The sequence below is a fragment of the Anabrus simplex genome, chromosome 4 (assembly GCF_040414725.1).
Source record: "Anabrus simplex isolate iqAnaSimp1 chromosome 4, ASM4041472v1, whole genome shotgun sequence".
Classification (NCBI taxonomy): domain Eukaryota; kingdom Metazoa; phylum Arthropoda; class Insecta; order Orthoptera; family Tettigoniidae; genus Anabrus; species Anabrus simplex.
Genome location: NC_090268.1, coordinates 204743876 through 204765189, shown reverse-complemented (window position 1 = coordinate 204765189; position 21314 = coordinate 204743876). Strand labels below are relative to the sequence as shown.

Below are 21314 nucleotides of genomic sequence, written 5' to 3'. Positions count from 1 at the left end.
GAAGAAGTCACTTGTGATAGAAAGGGAAATTGTGGGGGGGGGGGTTGATCCAGCGGCAGGAGTAAGAGAGTGTGTTGATCTAATCTGACTATGATAACAGAATTAATGAATTTAGACTTTCGTATGTTAGTTCGTATTGATGCCAAGCATTGCTAACATGGAAATATTGTTCAATCATGTTAACTGGTGGTGGTTTTTGTCACGATTGCCTTAAAGTGTAAAACTGCATGGTCATCAGACCATATCGACAAGGAAAATTGTGAGATGATTATGAAAAATTGTAAAGGAATGACTGCTTGAAGAATAAGACAGGGGAGAGTAATAAAAGAAGGAAGGACTCCCTTTACATTAGACGCCCTAATATCACAGAGTTGGAAGAAAACTAAATATGAAGCCTACAATATCGAAAGCTCATACAACTTATCAACATTACATTGACAATTTTTGCAATGTGATTTTTCTCTACTGCTGTCACTCATCTCCGATAGATAGGATTACTGCTGCATGCCAAGTAGAACAGCATGCCTGACTGTTGGCGGAAAGTAGCTGGGGAGTTAGATAACTTTGCACATGCTATGACTGTCCCATCAACTAAGGGTTCTATAACTAGCTACAGCAAGAAAAATTGTAAAGGTGACTACTGAAACGAGAAAAAGTCTTGGAGGAATGTAATGTTAGGAGGAAGAAGGACTCCCTTTACATCGGATGCCCTAATGTCACAGTCAAAATAAAACTAGACGGGAATGCCTACAAAATCAGAACCCGCTACTTGGTTCAAATCAGTTTCAGCAATAACACAAAACAATATTAAACTGCAAAGGGCCACAGAGAGAAAGGAAGGGAGTACGTCACATCAAGCCACTGACAGGGAGAGGCATGACCGCTTATGTGTCTCGTAATCTGGGGAACAACATAAGGGGTGGAAAAAATATAATCATGTACTGCAAATGCTAAGTAATTATTCTGTCAATGACGTGTACTTCAGCTATTACATTTATAAAGTGTAAATGGTATGGCTTAAAAAGGGTTTGGGTCAGAGGAGGAACACTGTGCACCTAAGGATAAAATGAAATAGGCTATGTACTAGAACACTTTGAAGAAAGAAACATTTTATTCTAGAGATTTAAAAAAGTGGTAATTAAAAAGAACGTGAAGTACAAACCACTAGGAAAGACCATAAGTTATATGTTTGAGAAAATGTAACATTCACATATTTCTATGAAAAATGTTAATACCATCAGATAAATTGTACAATTTGTATAATAAATATTTGATTAAAATTAAGCCAGTCCCATGGTGTAGGGATCGCGTGCCTACCCCTTCATTCATTCCTGCCCAGGTCAGGGATTTTAACCTGAACCTGAAGACTGGTTCGAGATCTACTAAGCATGAGGAACTGATAATTGATTGAATGATTGATGTTTGTTGTTTAAAGGGGCCTAACATCGAGGTCATCGGCCCCTAATGGTACGAAATGAGACAAAATGAAGAGACAACTTGAAAGTCCAAAATCCTCCACTGACCAGAATTCAAAGCGTGAGGGTGAAGAATGAATGGATGGACGGATATGAATTTAAAATGATCAGTGGATCTGACCCACAGTATCTCACATGCACAGAAGCTGGCACAAAACAATAGTATTACTGACCAAGGGACTGCTTCTATAGCACGATGCTGAATCGATTATGCTTATAGTCCAATTGGGTCCAAAATCCAGGTCATCAGCCCCTCATAATGGTATTTATCACTAGGAAAGTAGAACCATGCTGTGTGTAATGTTTCGGTACTAATCAAAAGTAGCGGAGACTCGCGGTATTCTACACATCATTGTACTATTCACAGGTAGTGTAATGCGCACATGTAGCACAGACCTAGGGTGTTTCGCACATTGCGGCGCTATTTACAGGCAACGCAAACCTATGGCGTTCCTTATTAAAGTAGACTAACCACAGGGACTCGTACTAACCTGCGGAATTACTCACATAGTGGGAACTGAGCATAGGTAAGGCGAACTATGGTGTCGCTAATCCTATGGTGTCACTCATATAGGGGTATGAATCACAGGTACTGTAGGACCCACCTCCTGATTCACACGCTAATCACAATCACTAATCACAAACCTATTGCGTACCTAACATAGTGGTAGAACGTGCAAGTAAATGCTACCCATGGTGTTCCCTGCATGATGGTACTAATTACAAGTAGTCTCATGGTTCTAATTGGATCATCCCTTGGTCGCCCCTTTTAGTCGCCTCTTACGACAGGCAGGGGATACCGTGGGTGGATTATTTGCCTGCGTCTTCCACCCACAGGAGGGATGTGTGTTTGGTCCGCGAAAGGTATTTTATTTCCCTCAAGTCTGCTGGCAAGCCGGTTAGGACCCCCCTATCTGCCACCTGGGACGCGCCACGTGGGAGTATCACCTCTCCCCCGGCTACGCCAGCGTAGTAGGTTCGTGGAAGCGTGAGGAACTATCTGACAGTGAGGTAGAGGCCCCTGTCTAGAAAGCCAACAATAATGACCAAAAGGATTCGTTGTGCCGACCGAACATCACCTCATAATCAGCAGGTCTTCAAGGCTGGCATCAGTTGTTTGGTGGTTCAAAGGCCTCTCAGAGCTCATAGGGCAAGGCGATTAGTACAATTAAAATGCAATTCTCCCAAATTCCCAGTTATAATCAGATTTATATTTAAAAATATCATCTATCATCACTTCGAAAGTGGTAAATAATTGTTCATCAGTTAGTTTTCAATTATTTGACATCAGGAATTCTAATACAAATACTGCCACGGCATAAACACATATTGAAACACGGTTAAGACTACTTACAATCACTTCACTTAGGCCACATATGTCTACAACACAGAATAACCCGAAACATGGTCTCCATAAAAATATTGCTGACTACAGGGTGGATCTTAAGAGGAACAAACAATTTTCACTCAATTCTTTGTTGTAAACAAACACATTTCCAATAAAAGCACGTTTATGTTATTTTATAAGTCCTAAGTAACAAAGCATATATTTTTACAATTGAAATTTTTCAATATAAGCACTTCTTATCAATAAGAGAAACAAGGATTGAAGAAATGTCTTTGGGCCATGGGTACATTTGAGAAACTATGTTGTAATTTTATATTTGTCGGTCTCTGACGGATGATTTATAAACAAAAATTATTACATTGCCATACCGGCCAACCGTTCCGATTTACCCGGAAACTTTCAGTTTTTAAAACTCGTCTTCCGATTTTCCAATTTATTTTGACTTCTTCCTATTTTTGACCAATATAACCTCCAGTACGGCCAATACTCTTCCCCCTAGGATAAAGAATAAATTCTTATGTGCTTTTGTAATTTACGAAACTTCATTTTCAAGCATATTTATTTGGTGCTTTATTTTGTGAGTATTTAGTCCGTCGCCTTCGTGAATGGTATTTCCCGCTCACCACAGCAGCATGTGCGCTTTATACAGCTGGGGATTCCTCACGGCAATCGCCCTGCAAGCAAGACAGGCTAGCGCGCGCTAGCAACTCAGTTAATCGGGACAAAAGAATGAGTTTGTTATTGTGTTGTTCGCGCGCTGTTAACATCGTTTCTGTGCGTAGTTTCATCAGAGTTGTACGCCACGTGTTTTTTTTTTTGCATTTCTATGCTTTCCCTCCTCTGTCAAAGTCGTTTGTTAATAATGTATGAACCGGCCTAGTAGGCCATGCGGTTAGGGTCACGCAGCTGTAAGCTTGCATCCGGAGATAGTGGGTTTGAACCCCACTGTCGGCAGCCCTGAAAATGGTTTTCCATGGTTTCCCATTTTCACACCAGGCAAATGCTGGGGCTGTACCTTAATTAAAGCTACGGCCACTTCCTTCTCATTCCTAGGCCTTTCCTATTTCATTGTCGCCATAAGACCTATCTGTGTCGGTGCGATGTAAAACAAATAGAAAAAGAAAATTGTATGAGACAATTGAATTGTTCTATACGTGGTAGTTTTGCATATTTAAGTGCATAATTTTAATGAGTTGAATTGTTTTTAAGGGGTTGTGTCTGTGACAGTTTCTGGTATTTTCTCTTCTCGTTATGGCCAAAAAATACAATAACGTTATCTCCAAAGGTTCTAGATACCTATAAATTTCCATTCATTTTACCATCTGATAAAGGAAACTATTATGCATTTTGTTGCGTGTGTCAGTGTGACATAAATATTATTATTCGTATGCAAGTGTCATAAATGAGAATGATTAGGTACATTTTCTTGTAACCATTTTTATGTTTTCTTAGTTTAAGATTTTAAATTTAATGGTCAATTTGCATTGTAACTGTAGCTATGTATGCCTTTTATCCTGACCTTTTTTCACGTAGACCGTGGTGGAATGTGTGTGATGAAATCCAAGAATTCCTATTTTTGATTTCTAAAAGTTGGCAAGTATGCATTGCCCAGCCCTAATAAGGAACACCTTCCTCCAGTGGAAGCACTGTTATTCAGTTGCCAAGGGAAACAAAAAAAAGGTCCATGTGCCTCATGAGACCTGAGTTACATCCCTTTCCTAGAAAACAGTTATGTTAAGTTTCAGCACAAATTAATTCCATAGTGATTTTGGAGGCCAAATTCTTTAACTCATTATTGTCATCTTAGGGTATTCAGTGTGGTGGTGTTCTAAAATGTCCAAGTGCTATACATACATGAATTCAACTTTGAAAAAGGTTTAGTGAGTGTATACATAATTTAATCTGATACTAAAATGTGCCTGCATGAGACACAGAATAATACACAGAATAATAATGCATTTGTAACTAATTTCAAGCCACAGATTCTTAGTGAAATTTCAAGTGCTGTGACATCTGTACAGATGGTTTCCGATGACTGCAGAAAAAGGACATCACAAAGAAGTAAAGAATATAATCAAGAACTGTATCAACTTTTATTAAACAGTTTACCAGTGCAGCCAATAAGAAGCTTGGACAACTAGAGAACTGTAGAGGAAATGGCTTAATGATCTGCAGAAAAAAATAAAGCAACTAAAAAATTTTCACTCCAAAGACATCTGAAATCTGTTTTCGTAGGGCATGAAAAATAATGCCAGAAGCTGCCATAAGTATGTTTCTGCCATCATTTAGTCTGAACTTTCCTAAGAAATATGAACTAATATGTTAAATCTTGGGTAGAGTTACAAGCAATACAAATCTGAAAGGCAGCGGTAGAACCAAGTGGTTTTTGAGCATGCTCTGAAGCAATTTTGTTTGAACACAGCTGTAAAACATGGCGCATGAAATCAGCAGAAACAGTAAGGTTGTCTTAACATGAGTATCACAAACCCAGCTAAGAATGGGAAGCAGTCTTTTAGACCCCCATCATCCTTTTCAAGCTGTTCAGGATCCCTTTGTAACTTGTCCCCTCCTGAAATCAGGCTTGGATATGAGAATTATTAAATATTACACTGTTTACAGAACCTGGTCAGAACTACTTCCCAATTTGGAGGATTGGATCATTAATCACTTGAACATTAATAGAAAAAGTATCCCTTCTGATTGCAGGATATTTCAGCTCTATTGTGTCCACAGGTGATTCTTATGGTGTACTATCTGTAGCACATACATGACCAGCAAAAAAAAGAGAGCACATTTCATAAAAGTTGTGGAAGAACTATTGACAATCTTCTACTGAAGGAAATACTAAGTAATCTTTTCTTATTGATGCTATCACTGCAGAAACTATGCAAAAAATTCTATAAACTGAACCTTTTAAAATTCTAGTTTTGTCTCTAAACATTAAATGAAAAATAGTCGGGTGTGTCTTTAAAACGTGTTTGATCTCCAATGTGTCTGAGGGCACTGTAGACAATGCTCTGTACGAAGACAGTGACAAAGAAATAAGTTATGATTTTCCTCAGAAATATCCCTGGTAGATCTTCAGATGGCAATCTGTCACAGATGTAGCAGGGAGAATGAAACACTGGACCACGTCTTGGGAAAATGCCCTTATGATGATACACTGACAAACCCCTGCCATCATAAAATATGATCATTCCTTGCCAAAAAACTTTGTGGAAAGGGTCATACAGTTTACAAAGAGGATCACAGTGTGTCAACGATAGCCTTTAAACACATACTATAATTGATTCTAGAGTCAAAATAGAGCATCACAAAAGCCACTCTGAGGAGGATAACAATGAAAAAAGGAACATCTACAAACCTACAATCGAATTCTACAGAAACAAGTACCAGTTAGAAAAGATGGAATTATTGGGCTTAATGATAGGGGCATGTGGCACAATAAGTTGGTTCTTTATTAATTTCTGTAAGAGATTTAACTTACAAAAGTCCAGAATCCATCTTCCGGTAGTTGTTGTTTTATGGGGATCTTTGACTATTTTAAAATCACATCTCGCTTTTTAACCCCAAGGACTCTCATTTAAACATCCCTGCGCATCATAATGACTCAGATTTAAATCCCAGTGGAGAGCTATGTACGCAAAATAGATTGTAAAAAGAGAACTATACAAGATATTGTCCCCTTCAAATTTGGCCTACAATAAGCATTTATTGTATTTGCGTGTGTGAGATTTTATTTCATTAGCGTGAGCGATATTCTCCAGTCTTGCATTACGAGGACAGCTCCAACAGCTCAAAACCGGTCTTATTGACAGGGGAGAAATGTATTGATTTTTTCTCTGCGGAGCTATCAGCTGGCCCACGTGACACACTGAGGGAGCAGGCCAAGGTTGCCTGGACACGCGGACAGCACACGTCAAATCTCAGGCAGAAGTACTTTCGAGAAATGAAAGCTAGACATCAACCAATTACGGACAATTATAGTGCCACACCCTTTTCCCTGGATATGCATAAAAACCCGTGTTTCCAGAAGAAACGCTCTCTGCTCTTCAATTCTTCGACGTGTCTTCTTCTATTTCTAATTGTGTTCTTATGCTGCTGACTTAGACGTGCTGCGAACTTCGACGTGATATCTACTGTCTACTCCAAGATGGTTACTTCTTAAATCAATTATTTGACAGTAAAACTAGCCACCCCTTTGCTTATAGTTGGATCAACGAGCTTGGCAGATTTCTTCATCACAAGTTACGTATTTTTCCATCATTAATTTCATTGTGTGTGTGTGTGTGTGTGTGTGTGTGTGTGTGTGTGTGTGTGTGTGTGTGTGTGTGTGGAGCATATTTTAAAACTGTTTGTTAGTTTCAGCCTCTACTCCATGAGAAGAAAGAAGAAAATCACCACATGTTGGAACGAGTGTCTCAAGATGCTGTTATATTGTGAAGAGAAAGCCTGCCGCAACTCTACTTGGAACACCGGGGCTACAATGATCTGCTAAAAATGTAGGCAATCTCCGGCATGGGGAGATAGCAACCCCAGGTAGATAACTGACGACATGTTCCAGACCATCGGCGAAGATCCAGTTCCATCATTCATTTAAGTACACTTTACTAATGTTTATCTGTTCATCTTTGTAGAAATAATGCTTTCTTATTCATTAGTGGTAATATTTCTTCTAGTCTTGGAGTAGATTTGAATATTTTCACTCTTCTTTCATATGGGAGACGGTAGTTTTGTCATTTGTGTGTGGATGATTATTGACCTCTATTAGTTTAGCTAGAACGTGTGTGTGTCTTCTACGATTATTCTAGCTGTCCCATTTAATAGTCTAGTGTGTTCAATTTAATTTGAAAATATTTTTTTTGAAAGTCGTGTGGGACAGATTTACGGCAAGTTGTGTTACGCCGGACTTCTATGTACGAGTTTCTTCATGTGTGATTTAAGGCGTGTTAGTGTCATCCACATATTGTCGAATCCCAGTTTTCATGAATTTTAGATCTCGCACATCTAATAATAATAATAATAATAATAATAATAATAATAATAATAATAATAATAATAATAATAATAATGAATTTTCATCTCGGGTTAAATAAATGAATAAGGGTCATGAGTTTAAATATTGCTTGATCTTGTGTGTAGGATGTTAATGTGTGCTCAATTAGGATGAATATGAGCCTGGAATATGGCAGATTCTCGTCGGATCATTTATTATATTTTACTGACTTGAGGATGGATTATTTACTGTGTGTATGTGACTTGTGAATCCATTTACAGAGTCTTATTTGGAGAATACGTGTTGTTGAACATAATTCCTTCAAGTGGAGCATGTGTTAATTGGTAGACGTGGAGTTGAGTAATAATAATGTCGTGATTTATGAACCATGAAGGCGAATGCTTGTATTTGACCTGTTTTATGTGCGTTTCTGTAGTCAACAAATTTCTTCAGACATCAACTGCCGATATTATCATGATCAACGTTGTCAAGTTCATCTTCTTTAATTAAGTGATTATCCAGACTTCATCACATTTCATTGGAAAACACAACGCACCTCCACTACATGCTCAAATGAGCTCTCGCTTGACAGCACTGAAGTCACAGACGGTGGTGGTTTGGGGTAAGTGGAATGCATGCCGCAGGGAGTCTGGCTCGGAGCTGTCCTTCAAGTTACCGATTTAGAACAGTTTGTTGCGTCACAATGATGTCAACTGCTGCTCAAATTGCTGCTGCAGACGCAATCCGCTGTGCCACAGCCAAACGCCGAATATGGCGGTCCTCCCTCTCGGGAGTGCAATGGGGACGTCCGGAGCCTGGTCTTTTTGTAAGCGTACCTTCTCTTGACCACTACTGCCAGCACACATGCAGAGTGGAGATATTCCTGCCAAGGCTTTCTGCAACAGTGCGGAAGGAAAATCCACCTTCACGTAGTCCTTTTATACGGCCTCATTCAATTGCAGTGAGCTGTTAATACTGGCCTCTTTGTCGCCATAACGGCATTCTTGACCCACTCGTAGTCACTCGTTCCAATCTCACAGGTAACTAGCGCTCTCGCACAGTACAGCCTGTATTTAAAGCAAACCTGATGTGCAACATCATGCGGCCACTACTAACGCCACACTAATGCGATTTGCAGGAAATCTGAATCATCATCATCTTTCAGATGTATAAACATGCCTACCAAGCTCGTTAATCTAACACAACCCCTTCTTGGTGTTTGGATATTTTTTTCCCACTAGGGTAGATACTTGCACAGTGGAGAAAATTAACATATTATAACAACTGTGCATCAGCATCGTCATCTTTTTTTTTATGGCCTCATTGGACCACTTCAGTCAATCATTTTCTGGTCATCATCTTCAATAACTTTTCTTTCCAAATTCCCCAGTAGCTTTTCATTTGTTCTGATTTTCTGTTCTTCTTCATCTATAAATACCATTTTCATTGTATGTTGTTTGTCTGTTTTAGGTTTAAATCTTATTTTTATGTTTTTCAGTTTCTTAAAATTTTGTTTGTTTTGTTTTGTAAATCATCCAGTTATTTCTAGTTCTTCCATATCTTCTCTGATTTCCTTAATCCATCCTTGCTTCAGATTCAAGAGTTTCTCTATAATTTTTCTTTGTTATCTGGTTTCTAGTGTCCTCATAATGTGAAAAAAAGAAGAAGAAACAAAGAAAAAAAAAGTGTGATTCTCTTCTTCCATATAGCACCTATGATGGGCTCCAGTTCTCTGTACACCACTTCATTTGGCACTATCCACTACTGTCAATCTTATTGATATTTTTTATTTATGCATTTTCTAGCTATTATTCTCTCTACTTTCAGGATTTTGTTGATTCTGTTTCTCTGAGTGACTTTAAAAAGAGTTTTGCTTCTGTATGTCACCTCTCCCTTGGAGCTGGCATCAGACAGTCTCCTTAACCCGTTCCTCGAGATGTCAGAGATGTTATGTGTCTACAAGGGTAACTCCCATCAGGAGTATCCACGCTGCATGGGTGGGCAACAGTACTGTAGTCAAAGCTATGGTAGCGGCCAAGTTCTAGAGGGGACCCAATCCCGTGGGGTATAACATTGGCCCTGAACAGGAATATGTGTGAAGACCTTAACGGCAGTAAAGGTGTAAAATGAAAGTTTTCAGTACAACTGAACTGGCGGAGGAGGCAACCCATCCATCTAGGGAGATCCTCAAAGGGTTAGGGAGTAAACTCTGAAAGAAAATCCTCTCATGCGTTAGGCTTAGTAGGTCAGCAGATGAGTGTTATGTGTTGCTTTCAATCTAAGAACGAGCCTCGGATAGAAAAATAAACCAAATTTAGGCCAAACTCCATGTAACCCTGGAACGAATGACAGCTCTCCAGAGTTTGAAGATAATCCTAGGAATACAGGAGTAATAGCAATGAAAGACAAAATACTCGGACTGGACTAAAATATAAACATAAACTGAGAATAGGAACTCTAAACGTGATAACTCTGACAGGCAAGAGTGAAGAGATTGTGGATATGATGGAAAGAAGGAAGATTCATATACAGTGAAACCTTGTTAGTGCGTTCCTCTTTGACACGTTACCGGGCGAGTTGGCCGCGCGGTTAGGAGCGCGCAGCTGTGAGCTTGCATCCGGGAGATAGTGGGTTCGAACCCCACTGTCGGCAGCCCTGAAAATGGTTTTCTGTGGTTTCCCCATTTTCACACCAAGCAAATGCTGGGGCTGTACCTTAATTAAGGCGACGGCCTTTCCTATCCCATCGTCGCCATAAGACCTATCTGTGTCGGTGCGACGTACAGCAAATAGCAACAAACGTGATTTGCAACTCGGGTGAGATATGTTGCCACAGTTGCGTGATTAGAGAAAAAGGCCTTAAATTCCTGAATTTCACAGGATAAGTTGCAAGTTAGGGGAAGAAGCTGTTAACCTCAGGAATCTTTAATTTTGCATGCCGGTTAGCAGCAAGATTGCTGAATAACGCAGTGAATCTATTTGTGCTTGTATTTCACATTTCATTCACAAATTAGAATTTTTATTTGTCACGTGATACGGTAGCCTATATCTGGATTAGGAACATACCTATCGCATCACGAATTTTCACTATTACCGCTCACTACGAGTACGATCACTTTTTTCCTAGCCCTTAAAATGTTATTTGTCATCCCTTGTGAAAGAAGTGCGACATACAACTCTGGTAAGAAACGTCGTCACAGTTGCGTGATTATGGAAAAAGCGAGCCTATTTGTGCTTGCTGTGAAGATTTTTCGCGTGATACAGTAGCCCATATCTGGATTAGGCACATAATCGTGTGAAATTAACAAGTGTGGTGCATATTTGTCTTGTGATAGCCTAGGTATGCATACGAAAACAGTGAATATTTTAAGTGATCGCCTGATGATGACCCGGAACAGTGGTCGAAACCAGTACGGCTTGTAATCAACTAGGAATGTAGCATTACATTTCTAATTCTATTTGTGTTGAAAAGGTTGAACCACTATATTTCTTATTTCACTTTAATTGTTATTAGCTAATAGCACTAAGTCGTCTGTGAATCCCAAGCAATTTGCTCTTTCTTGGTATCACTTTAATATATACAGGGTCCAGCAGAAACAATCTACCACTTTCAAAGGTTGGTAGTATGTACGGCCCTGCAGTGGGGATAAAACCAAGCAGAGGAGCGTGTAGCAGGAAGGATGCCATTTTAGTTACCATGGAGCACTGGACCATGACACATCGCGCTTTTGTGACTGAGGCAAATTTCAAAAGTGGCGATAGTGTGGTAGCTATGCAGCGGAAGTTTCGACAGCAATTCAACACTAGGAGACATGGAAGAGTACCAGAATGGCACACAATTCGGAAGTGGGTTGAGCAGTTTTGTGCTACAGCAAGTGCCACAAATAAGAAGTCACCGGGAAAGTCAAGGACAGTGTGGACATCAGGAAATATTGAGAGAGTACGGAATGCTATTGACAGGAGTCCTAAGCATTCAGTAAACAAATACGCAGCAGTTTTACACATGCCACAGACTCAGAGGAGATGCATTCGTGAAGAGGTCCAGGCAATTCCACTCGAAATGCTGATGAAAGTAATGGACAGCTTCGTTCATTGACTCTATGGGTGCATCTCAAGGGACTGCGGTTATCTAAAAGATGCGATTTTCAAAACAAACAAAAAAACAACATGATTTGTGTTATTGTGTCATAAAATGGCATTAAGTTACCTATCAATTACCCCTCTAGTCATTTACATTCCCTATTTAGTGTTACTATAGGACCTATAATAAAATGGTAATTGTTTCTGCCAGGCCCTATATATACAGTTGAAACTTACTCTATTGTGAAAGTATTGAAGAGAATACTGAAAGCGTTACATCTAACACAACCTAATCCTGAAGCCCGCCAAGATGCAATGTGTGTGTGTGTCTGTGAGAGAGAGAGAGAGAGAGAGAGAGAGAGAGAGAGAGAGAGAGAGAGAGAGAGAGAGAGAGTGCACGCACCATGGATGTACAAGTGAGCACAACTTCAGAAAATCAAGTGTATGTGTGTGTGAGAGTGTGTGTGGTTTTTCATTGGATTAAAACAAATTTTCCCCAACACGGACATTTAAAGAAAAACAACATATATTCATTACCTGCACTAGCGTACAGTTTATCAATGCCTTTGATAAGTTTATGTCGATAGCCGTACGCACTAACTCCCACTTGTTTTAGATCTTCATGGCCCATTTCTGCCAGGATGTCGAGTGTGATTTGTTCCCTCTCAAAGAGCTCCAGAAGATGGTCCAGTCCAAGGCTGAAGATATGAAAAATATGCATTATTAACACATCTAGGAAGTTGTTCATACAAAAGAAAATGAGTAACGAATTTTACTAACAAAAGCTTCTCTCATGCAATAATCCCTAATTTTGAACTATTATTAATGTGAAAGAATCTAAAACTAGCCAGCTTCGCTGTCTACGTGTAGCAAGCCTGCCTCTTATCCAGAGATCCAGATTACTTTCCTCGGGGTGGGGTGGTGGTTTTAGACATAAAGGTAAGAAATTAAACTCTTGGCTGGATTCCCAACAGTTTGCGGAGACAATACGAAAAGTGAAATTTAACATACATTTCCTACATCACGACTGAATGAAAATCTCTTCAAAAATGTTCCCTTCCTTAAACTTTTCACTCCAGCAAAGCATGAGCGGAAGCCTGGCCTTGAGGATGAGAGCATGGGGCTACTCGCCCTGCCCGCTATACAGGATATTTTCTGCTCACTACTCTCTTGCTCACAATTGTGCACCTTAAGACACAATAGGCTGACTAATTTTTTTAAACTTGTATAAAATATAATTGTGTATATTTCAGTAATTTTTATTCATGCAAAGCTTCCCATCCTCAATTTAGAGTTGTGACTTTGAACACGATACTGGCGGAATTAAGTCTTTCATGTTCAAAGTCACTATTCCATATAAGGGTAAGAGCTTCCTCCACAGTACAGTTTCCCCTACATTATGGAATTCAGTTCCAGAACACTTTGAGGCTACCTATAGAATCATTAACATGTTGGCCGTGAACACCAATTATACCCAATCACAGGTAAACTGGGAGTCGACAAACAGTCAAGAAACAAGAGATCTATAGATAGTTCGAAAAACCCACAACAAACATAATCACCATTAGAGTGATCCATGTTTATGATCCGTTTAATGGCAGTTCATGTTCAATATTAGTTTTTCTTCCATCTCTATGACTTGTTTTACAAACATTTCCCAACATTGGGGAATCATTAGTCTGATCCCTTCAAACAAAAGTTTTCTTAGTTACACAAGAGTGAAAGTTTCGTTGTTATGCACCGCATGCATCTTTACTTGGCTCCACATATCTCAAATGGATTTTAAGAACAATGGTTCAGGGGTTATAGCAAAACTTGTCTCCCTGATTGCAATTCTCTATCCGATACCACCTATCTGATAGGTGGTGCAAGAGTCGATATGCTGTGGGATGGCAGTAAGAAGCTTCAACCCGACACTTTTCGGTTTATAAGAGGTTCCGTTCCCATCAAGAAATTTAATTATATACCCCTTTCTTTACGACTGGTTCAGCAGTCCCTCAACATTAACCGAATTGCCACACTGACTTGCACAACAGCAAAGAACATTCATAAACCATTCTTTGAATAAGTCTACATTCATTTCCTCATAAGCCGATAAATGATAGTTATGAATTCATATGCGTCAAGATATATTAGGGTTATTGAAATGAAGGAAGAGATATGATGTGAGGAATATGAAACAGATGTTATATATGAAGAATGGTTGTGTAATAAGAAGAGAATGATGGTGGTGATTACTATTTCATCGAGAGAGGGGAGATGGATGTATTTTAATGGTAGTATTAAGTTAAATAATGTCTTATGATCCAAATATAACCTGTATATAGTTCTATATGCAGCTGAAACCCTGTCTCTAAATACCAACAAAGGACTCCTTGAAGAACTGGAGAAAAGAGAACGCAAAATTGTGAGAGGAATCTTGGGATCAAAGTACAGAAATGGAATCCATCAAAAGAGATCCAACAAGGAAGTCTACAGCAAAATAGAGAAAATAGAGAAAATTACCGATACAATCAGGAAAAGACGGGCACGATTTTACGGTCATCTGAAAAGAATGGACGGAAGAAAGTTAACTAAAGAAATCTTTCACTTTTTTTATTCAAACCCCAAAACCACAATTCCCTGGTTTAGAAATACCAAAGAAGACCTGCAAATGCTACATATCTCAGCTGAAGACACCCTTAACAGAGATCTCTTCCACAAGAAAATATTGATGAACGGGCTAAACCGAAATGAGCAACCGAAGAGAAGACACAGTGCCCCTTGGACAGAGGAGCGTAAGCAGGCCCACTCACAAAGAATGAGGGAAATTTGGGCTCTAAAGAAGGCCAAGTTCAGTGTCAAATGCAACAAGACTTAACGTGGTCCTTGATGGCCCCAGCGAATTATATCTATATATATAATATAAAACTTTGGTAACTAGATTAAATTAAAATCACATTTTAAAAAAATATTGAGGATTTCAGTGGTCAGTTGGCAAATTGGGATAAGGTCACTCGGGAAATCTGATCTGGACAGTCAAGCCAATTCTTAGAGAATGCATATAGATAAAGCAAAAAAATAATTAATAATGACATCATAAGAGATATTCTTCTGCATATTAAGCAATTTAGAAAAATTAGAGTATTGTTAGGCCAATAGAGAATCATAGAAACTATAGAAATGACGACTCTAAGCCGCATGAAGGTACAGCTGGAGGAGTACCAGAAAGAGCAAGAAGAGAAATCGCGAATAATGGAAGAAGCGATAAAAAATAATCAGGAAGAGAGAGAGAAAGTGAAAGAACAGCGAAAGGGGATGTTGGAAGCCTTAAGAGAAATGATGGAAGAAGAAAGAAACAGATGGAAGAAATAAATAGGAAACAAGAGGAACAGATGAAAAAATGAACACAGGCAATGATGGAAGAAATAAGTAGAAATCAAGAAGAGAAACAAAAAGTAATGATGGAAGAGATGAAGGAGGAGATGAGAAGAGGTCAACAAGAACAGATGAAAAACATAAATAAACAACAGGCAATGATGGAAGAAATGAATCAAAAGCAGCAAGAACAGATGGAAATCAGAAGCATGGAAGGAAGACAGAATGAAGTAATGAAGGCAGAGATTGGAAAAATAGGATCAAAAATGATCAAAATCAAGAATGACAGTCAATTTGAGAGGAGAAATGGTTGAGATAATGGAGGTGAAGAACAAAGAAATTCATGACGAGGTACTCGGGAAAGAATTGACAGAATGCAGAAATTATCTTCAACATTTAAAAGAGGACGAGATCAGATGATTAACCAAAAACATGAGAGATCTGAGCGTTGATTTATAGGAGAAATGGGAACGGTGTCAGGAAAAGATCAATAAAATGAATGAAGGAATCAAAATAGCAAATAAAACTATGGAGGTGAATTTCATAGTAGCTAGGGATCAAGTAGGTGACAAACTAGAAATCATGAAAGATGACATCGAACGAAATAAGGAAGAGGCCAGCCAGAGAATGAATAACGCTGAAGAAGGAATCAAACAAATTTAAAAAAATACAAGAGATCCGAAACGAAATGCAAATGACAAAATCGGCCATGTCGTGCTGTAACGAGAGGCAAAGGGCTATAGAGCTACAGATAAATGAGAGATAGCTACGCCCAAAATAATAACTCAATCTAATCAAAGCAATGGTGAAGTAATCGTGGAAAGTAATAATAACGGAAGTCCTGCTATCATCATCATCATCATCATCATCATCATCATCATCATCATCATCATCATCAAGACATACCATGATAGACCAAAGCATTTTAACAACACAGCTAGTATATCACCCAAACGATTTTTGAGAGAAATGGAAGACTATTTCAAAGATAATAAGATTCCTGAAGAGAAAAAGTTGAAGATAGTAGAGAAACGTCTAGATTCAAACCCAAATCTATGGTTTCAAGTGTTCAAGTATAGCTTTAACGAGTATGACGACTTCAAAACAGCTTTCCTGAGAAGATTTTGGAATTCAGAGGTCCAACAAAACCTGAGATTAGAGTTATACTAAAAAAGATATGCGTTGAATGGTCAGACCAGAGTTAGTGACTACTCTGCATATCAATTTCATCATTTTCAGGACCTGGACACAGCTCCTAGCGAGTTAGAGGCCATTAAGACAATACAAAAGCAATTACCACCTGATGTGCAAAGGTTACTAGCTGCTGCAAATGTGGAGACAGCAATACAGATGGGGAATATCCTTAGACAGTTAGAATAACCATTGTGCATCACACCAGTAGAGTAATCCGGAACATAAATAGTGAGGAGGCAATAAATGTCTTAACTCAGAAAGATTTGAGTAGAAATATGCCCAAAGAACAAAGGAGAATAGATAAGAGGTACGATAAGAGAGAATGGAATGACCGGAAAGAGAAAAGAAAGGAAGAAGAGAGATGCAATTGTATAAGAAATTCATATAGTCATGAAAGATATGCAGGAAATAGAAGATACAGACCGTATAATCCATATAGAAATCAGTTTAGTGAAGCAGAGGCAAATACAATTGCAGAAGAGGATTGGGATATGAAAGAGAAAACGGAAGCAATCAAGACAAAGGAATATTATAATCAGAGATACATTCAAGATTTAAAGGAATCTAATAAAGACAAAGATAAGTGGGAAAGAGCTATACGAGACCAAGATGTAAACAGAGACGTAGAAGGAGTCGAAAGTCTCGAAATGCAGAAATATAAATGAAAGGAACAGCAGGAGCAAAGATTAAATCCGAACATTTGATCATTTGAATATAGACTGGAAGAAGATAGGAACGTTAATTAAAAAAACCCCACCGTGTTCTGTATAGACGGGAAAGTATAAAATATCAGAGATGAATGGGATGACAAAATTTCAAGTTGATAAATAACGCAGATCGATTCCGGGAAAATCAATTAAACAAGAAAATATAAGTAACATTCCTAGTCAAGCAAGGAACATAGAATCATACACTGCACAGAAGGAGAGTGTAATAAATGCTAAGAAAAGAAAGAAAGAAAACAGAGTCAGAACATTAGGTGCCACAGTGAAAAGTCACATTGTAATAAATGAAAATAGGTAAATATATCGCAAGCAACATATTTAAAGTGACGTGGGAGAAATAATGTGCCATTTCACTGTTAGGAATGAACAACTTGGAATAAAAATGCCGCTATGCCGCGAGAAAATTAAACACGACACGCAAATTTAATCGTCAATGACAAGAAGACTATTCATATCAGGAATAAGCCGAGAAATAGTATCAAAAAGGCGGTGTAAAAGAATGGAGGATACGGAGTTGTTACAAATTTATTATTACAAAAAAATTCCAGAAGAAATCATCTCAAGCTGCACGGTGCAACATATTGCTACGTAAAGAAGAAGGTATTGATAGAAAAAAAGGCTCGAATAGAAAAGAATTTGGAATAACATCAACAGAAAATAGCAAGGCTATAGGAGTATTGCGTAGAATCGCATGTTAGTAAGTTGAGAAATTGAAATGATTTGTTGGGAATCGTTACGTAACTGGCTACGTCACAAGACACCATGCAGAAGTGGCAGATATCATTCAAAGCTACTGGCAAGAAAATAATAAGGACTACAGCAATTGAAAACAAGATATAGAAAGCTAAATCGGATTATAATTGAGAATTTCATAGACATATTAGTAGTCTGCAAGACCTTAGCTGAGTTTAATTGAAGAAAGCATTCTTTCCAATACGTTTCTGAATGTTAGAAGGCTTTGAATACTAAGATGACGAAACTGACCATGTTTATCAGTATTTTTGTCCTAACTGCGCAAGAGATGGCCAGCATCATGCACTAAGAAGACCAAGGCCGACTGTCTGGAGATGGTGACCTGAAGTCGACGGAGCTATCCTGAGATGACGGAGAAGGAGGAATGAACTGCCCATATGTTCCCAGAGAACCGGCACTATGTAGCAGAGGTATCTGTTCAGATGTCCTAAAGCATCTGGACACACCATCGAGGGAATACAGGGAAGAAAAGATAAGTCGATTGATATAACATTACAGTAAGTAACTTAAATAGCTTGTTTTCTGATTGCGTGTAGTATATAACTGTACAGTGCTGTCATTGATTTGATTCAAGAAGAGCACATTCATGTGTGAAATAGCATTGATATAAAGACGTAGGAGGATAATGGGTAGTCATCTAACTAAAAATGACAATCCTTTGGTTAGGATGTATTTGATCAGTGATAGTCAAGTTATGCGTTCGTAATGCTGTCTATTTTAAGTAAGAGGTTAATTTACTTTGGTTGTGAATATTATACCGACCTTGTGGTTAATGTTATGATTGAGTTAGGGTGTTATACCATGAAATGGAGATGATGCGATACAATATACAGGTTATATTTGGATCATAAGAAGACATGTGAGCAATATGAAATGAATCTGAATTATAACTGACAAAGAAATGGAATAATTCTAAGAAATCACTGTTACAATTAGGTTACCTTCAATATTTCTCAAGTACAGTATATCTATTTCTCTTCTAAAATTAAATGTAAAAGTATACTTTGTCGCAAAGCAACCTCTGCATGAGAGGAAGTATTTCATAAAATAAAATAAGGATAAATGATAGTTATGAATTCATATGCATCAAGTTGGGTTCCGTGGTTCATATCCCAGTCACTCCACGTGAGATTTGTGCTGGACAAAGCTGAGGCAGGACAGGTTCTTCTCCGGGTACTCCGGTTTTCTCTGTCATTTTTCATTCCAGCAACACTCTCCAATATCATTTAATCTGTCAGTCATTAAACATTGCTCCAGAGGCGTGCGACAGGCTTCGGCAGCCGGCACAATTCCTATCCTCGCCGCTAGATGGGGAGCTTCATTCCATTCCTGACCCGGTCAAATGACTGGAAACAGGAGGTGGCTTCATTCATTCCATTCCTGACCCAGTCAAATGACTGGAAACAGGCTGTGGATTTTCATTATCACTGTACTGGAAAAGCGTTCGGCAGTGAACTTGCATAAGGGACCACCTTAGCACCGCATTCGGGTGGTATTGTGTAGAGAATTCTTGGAAATCATAAAGCAGAGAGTAGCCACAACAACTGGAAGGAGACAGAGTGCATTTCGACAGGTCTACTTGAAGACAGAAGGAGTTTCATCAAATGTTCATACTTGTAAAACGTCTACATTATGTCCAGGGTTAGATGTTTATTTTTGTACTTTTTTCGATTGTAAAGCCGAACAGGTTTTCGGCACTTCCCTCAGGGCACTGTATAGCCACTGGGCTTTCCGGCAGGAATCGAAACTGCTCCTTCTTAACACAAATTTAGTATTTTAATATTATCATATACGATTATGTTATCGAGACCAAAACAGATGTGTCAGATTCATAAAGCCATGGGAGGTTTTGGGACTGCCTATTACTGTTTTGGTCGTAATATAAGATTGGGAATTTTATGTTTTTGTGTTAAAATGTTATGAAAACCACAGTCGTTTTATTTGCGCACGTTACATTTAAAAACTTTGTATCATTTTCCACTCGTTCTGACTTGTACAGCGAGCGCACTTTCCAGCTGAGCTCAAGGTCACGAACAACTGTAATTTCTGAAGTTTTGACGATATTTTTTTCTCTTTCCAATTTGATTGTGATTAGTGACATGCATAATTGAATATAATGCATTCGAGAACTTTTGAGAATCGATACTTACATTCGCAACTGACACAGGTGTAGAATATATGGGAAGTGGAAAGTGTTTGTAGAAGATTTTATTTGTAAATATTTTTAAGTAGTACTTACTGTATGATCTGGAGTGTTGTGCTAGAAAATTTTATTTGTATTCCATTCAGCTACCTAACCTGTACAGTGTAAGAAATATTGTTTTCTACATAGGTTGGTTGCAACTAGTAGATTACATTTCTATATTAACTGGAACAGTCTAGAAAGTTTGTGACATGAATTTTTGAACAGGGTGTGTTGGCCTTTGTTAGTTATGCATTCTAGAAATAGGTTCTTACCATTCTGGAGATGGAAGATTCGCAATCGTATGTGTTCGAGAAAGTGGTTCAAAGATCGCGAGCGCAGAAAGAGTTGTGATTGGTCAATCTGGGCAAGCTCCTGTGTTCTGATTGATACTCCAAGGACAGAAATCCCCTTAAAAGGGGGCTAGGCAGCATTTCGGTGTCTGTCTTAAGCCTGAATGTATTTGGTCTGCTGAAGTTTTGACAACGTTGGCACCTCCTGGCTTTCAACATGGGCTGCCATAGGGTAAGCATTGTTGTTTTAAGTCCCGTTTTAATTTGCATTTAGTTTTCATTGATACATCACACAGGAGATTGCCCGAATCGCCACTATTTTGATCAGATGTTGTGAAAAACAAGTTTTGGTTTCACTCTAAATTGTAATAGTATTTTGTGCTTCCTCTTACCTTCAAGACTGTATTTCTAGAATTTGATTTGTACTGAGATGTATTTGCTTAACTCTTTGAACTTGTCTAGGAATATCTAAATTGTATTTGTCAAAGAACGTCTAAGTTGTGTGTATCTAGATTTGGTGTACAGCTGAATTTGTTTCAGAAGTTAATTTGTATTATCGATTTTGTAAATAATATTTTGAAAACAAGAGATCACTGATGGCTTTTCGGAAAATTGCAACCTTTGCACCTCCATGGCCCTTGGTAAGGTTTCCCAGTCTCCTTTCCACGTTTCTGGTTTAATATCATCAAGTTTCCCTCACTGATATTTTCCAGTGTTGTTTTTGGCAGAGTTCTGCGTAGTTTATCACGTTTTATTGTGTGTGTAGTGTCTTAGGTACTGTGTAATTGCATTTACCTTCCTCCCTTTAACTGTGTTTGGTGTAGTCGTCGTAGTACCGGTTACAGCAACCATTTTCTTGGGTTCAACATAACCTTCAAAAGTAAATGTAGGCCTAATTTACATGGTACAAAA

The 21314-nt window shown here is 38.5% G+C and overlaps 1 protein-coding gene across 1 annotated transcript in view; it reads right to left on the bottom strand.

Annotated features, from left to right (window-relative positions):
- Tnks (tankyrase) overlaps nt 1–21314 on the bottom strand; it is a 334181-nt gene that overhangs the window by 73135 nt on the left and 239732 nt on the right. The window contains exon 14 of the mRNA XM_067146370.2: nt 12436–12596. Coding sequence (XP_067002471.2) covers nt 12436–12596 — 161 coding nt within the window. The remainder of the gene's footprint in view (nt 1–12435; nt 12597–21314) is intronic.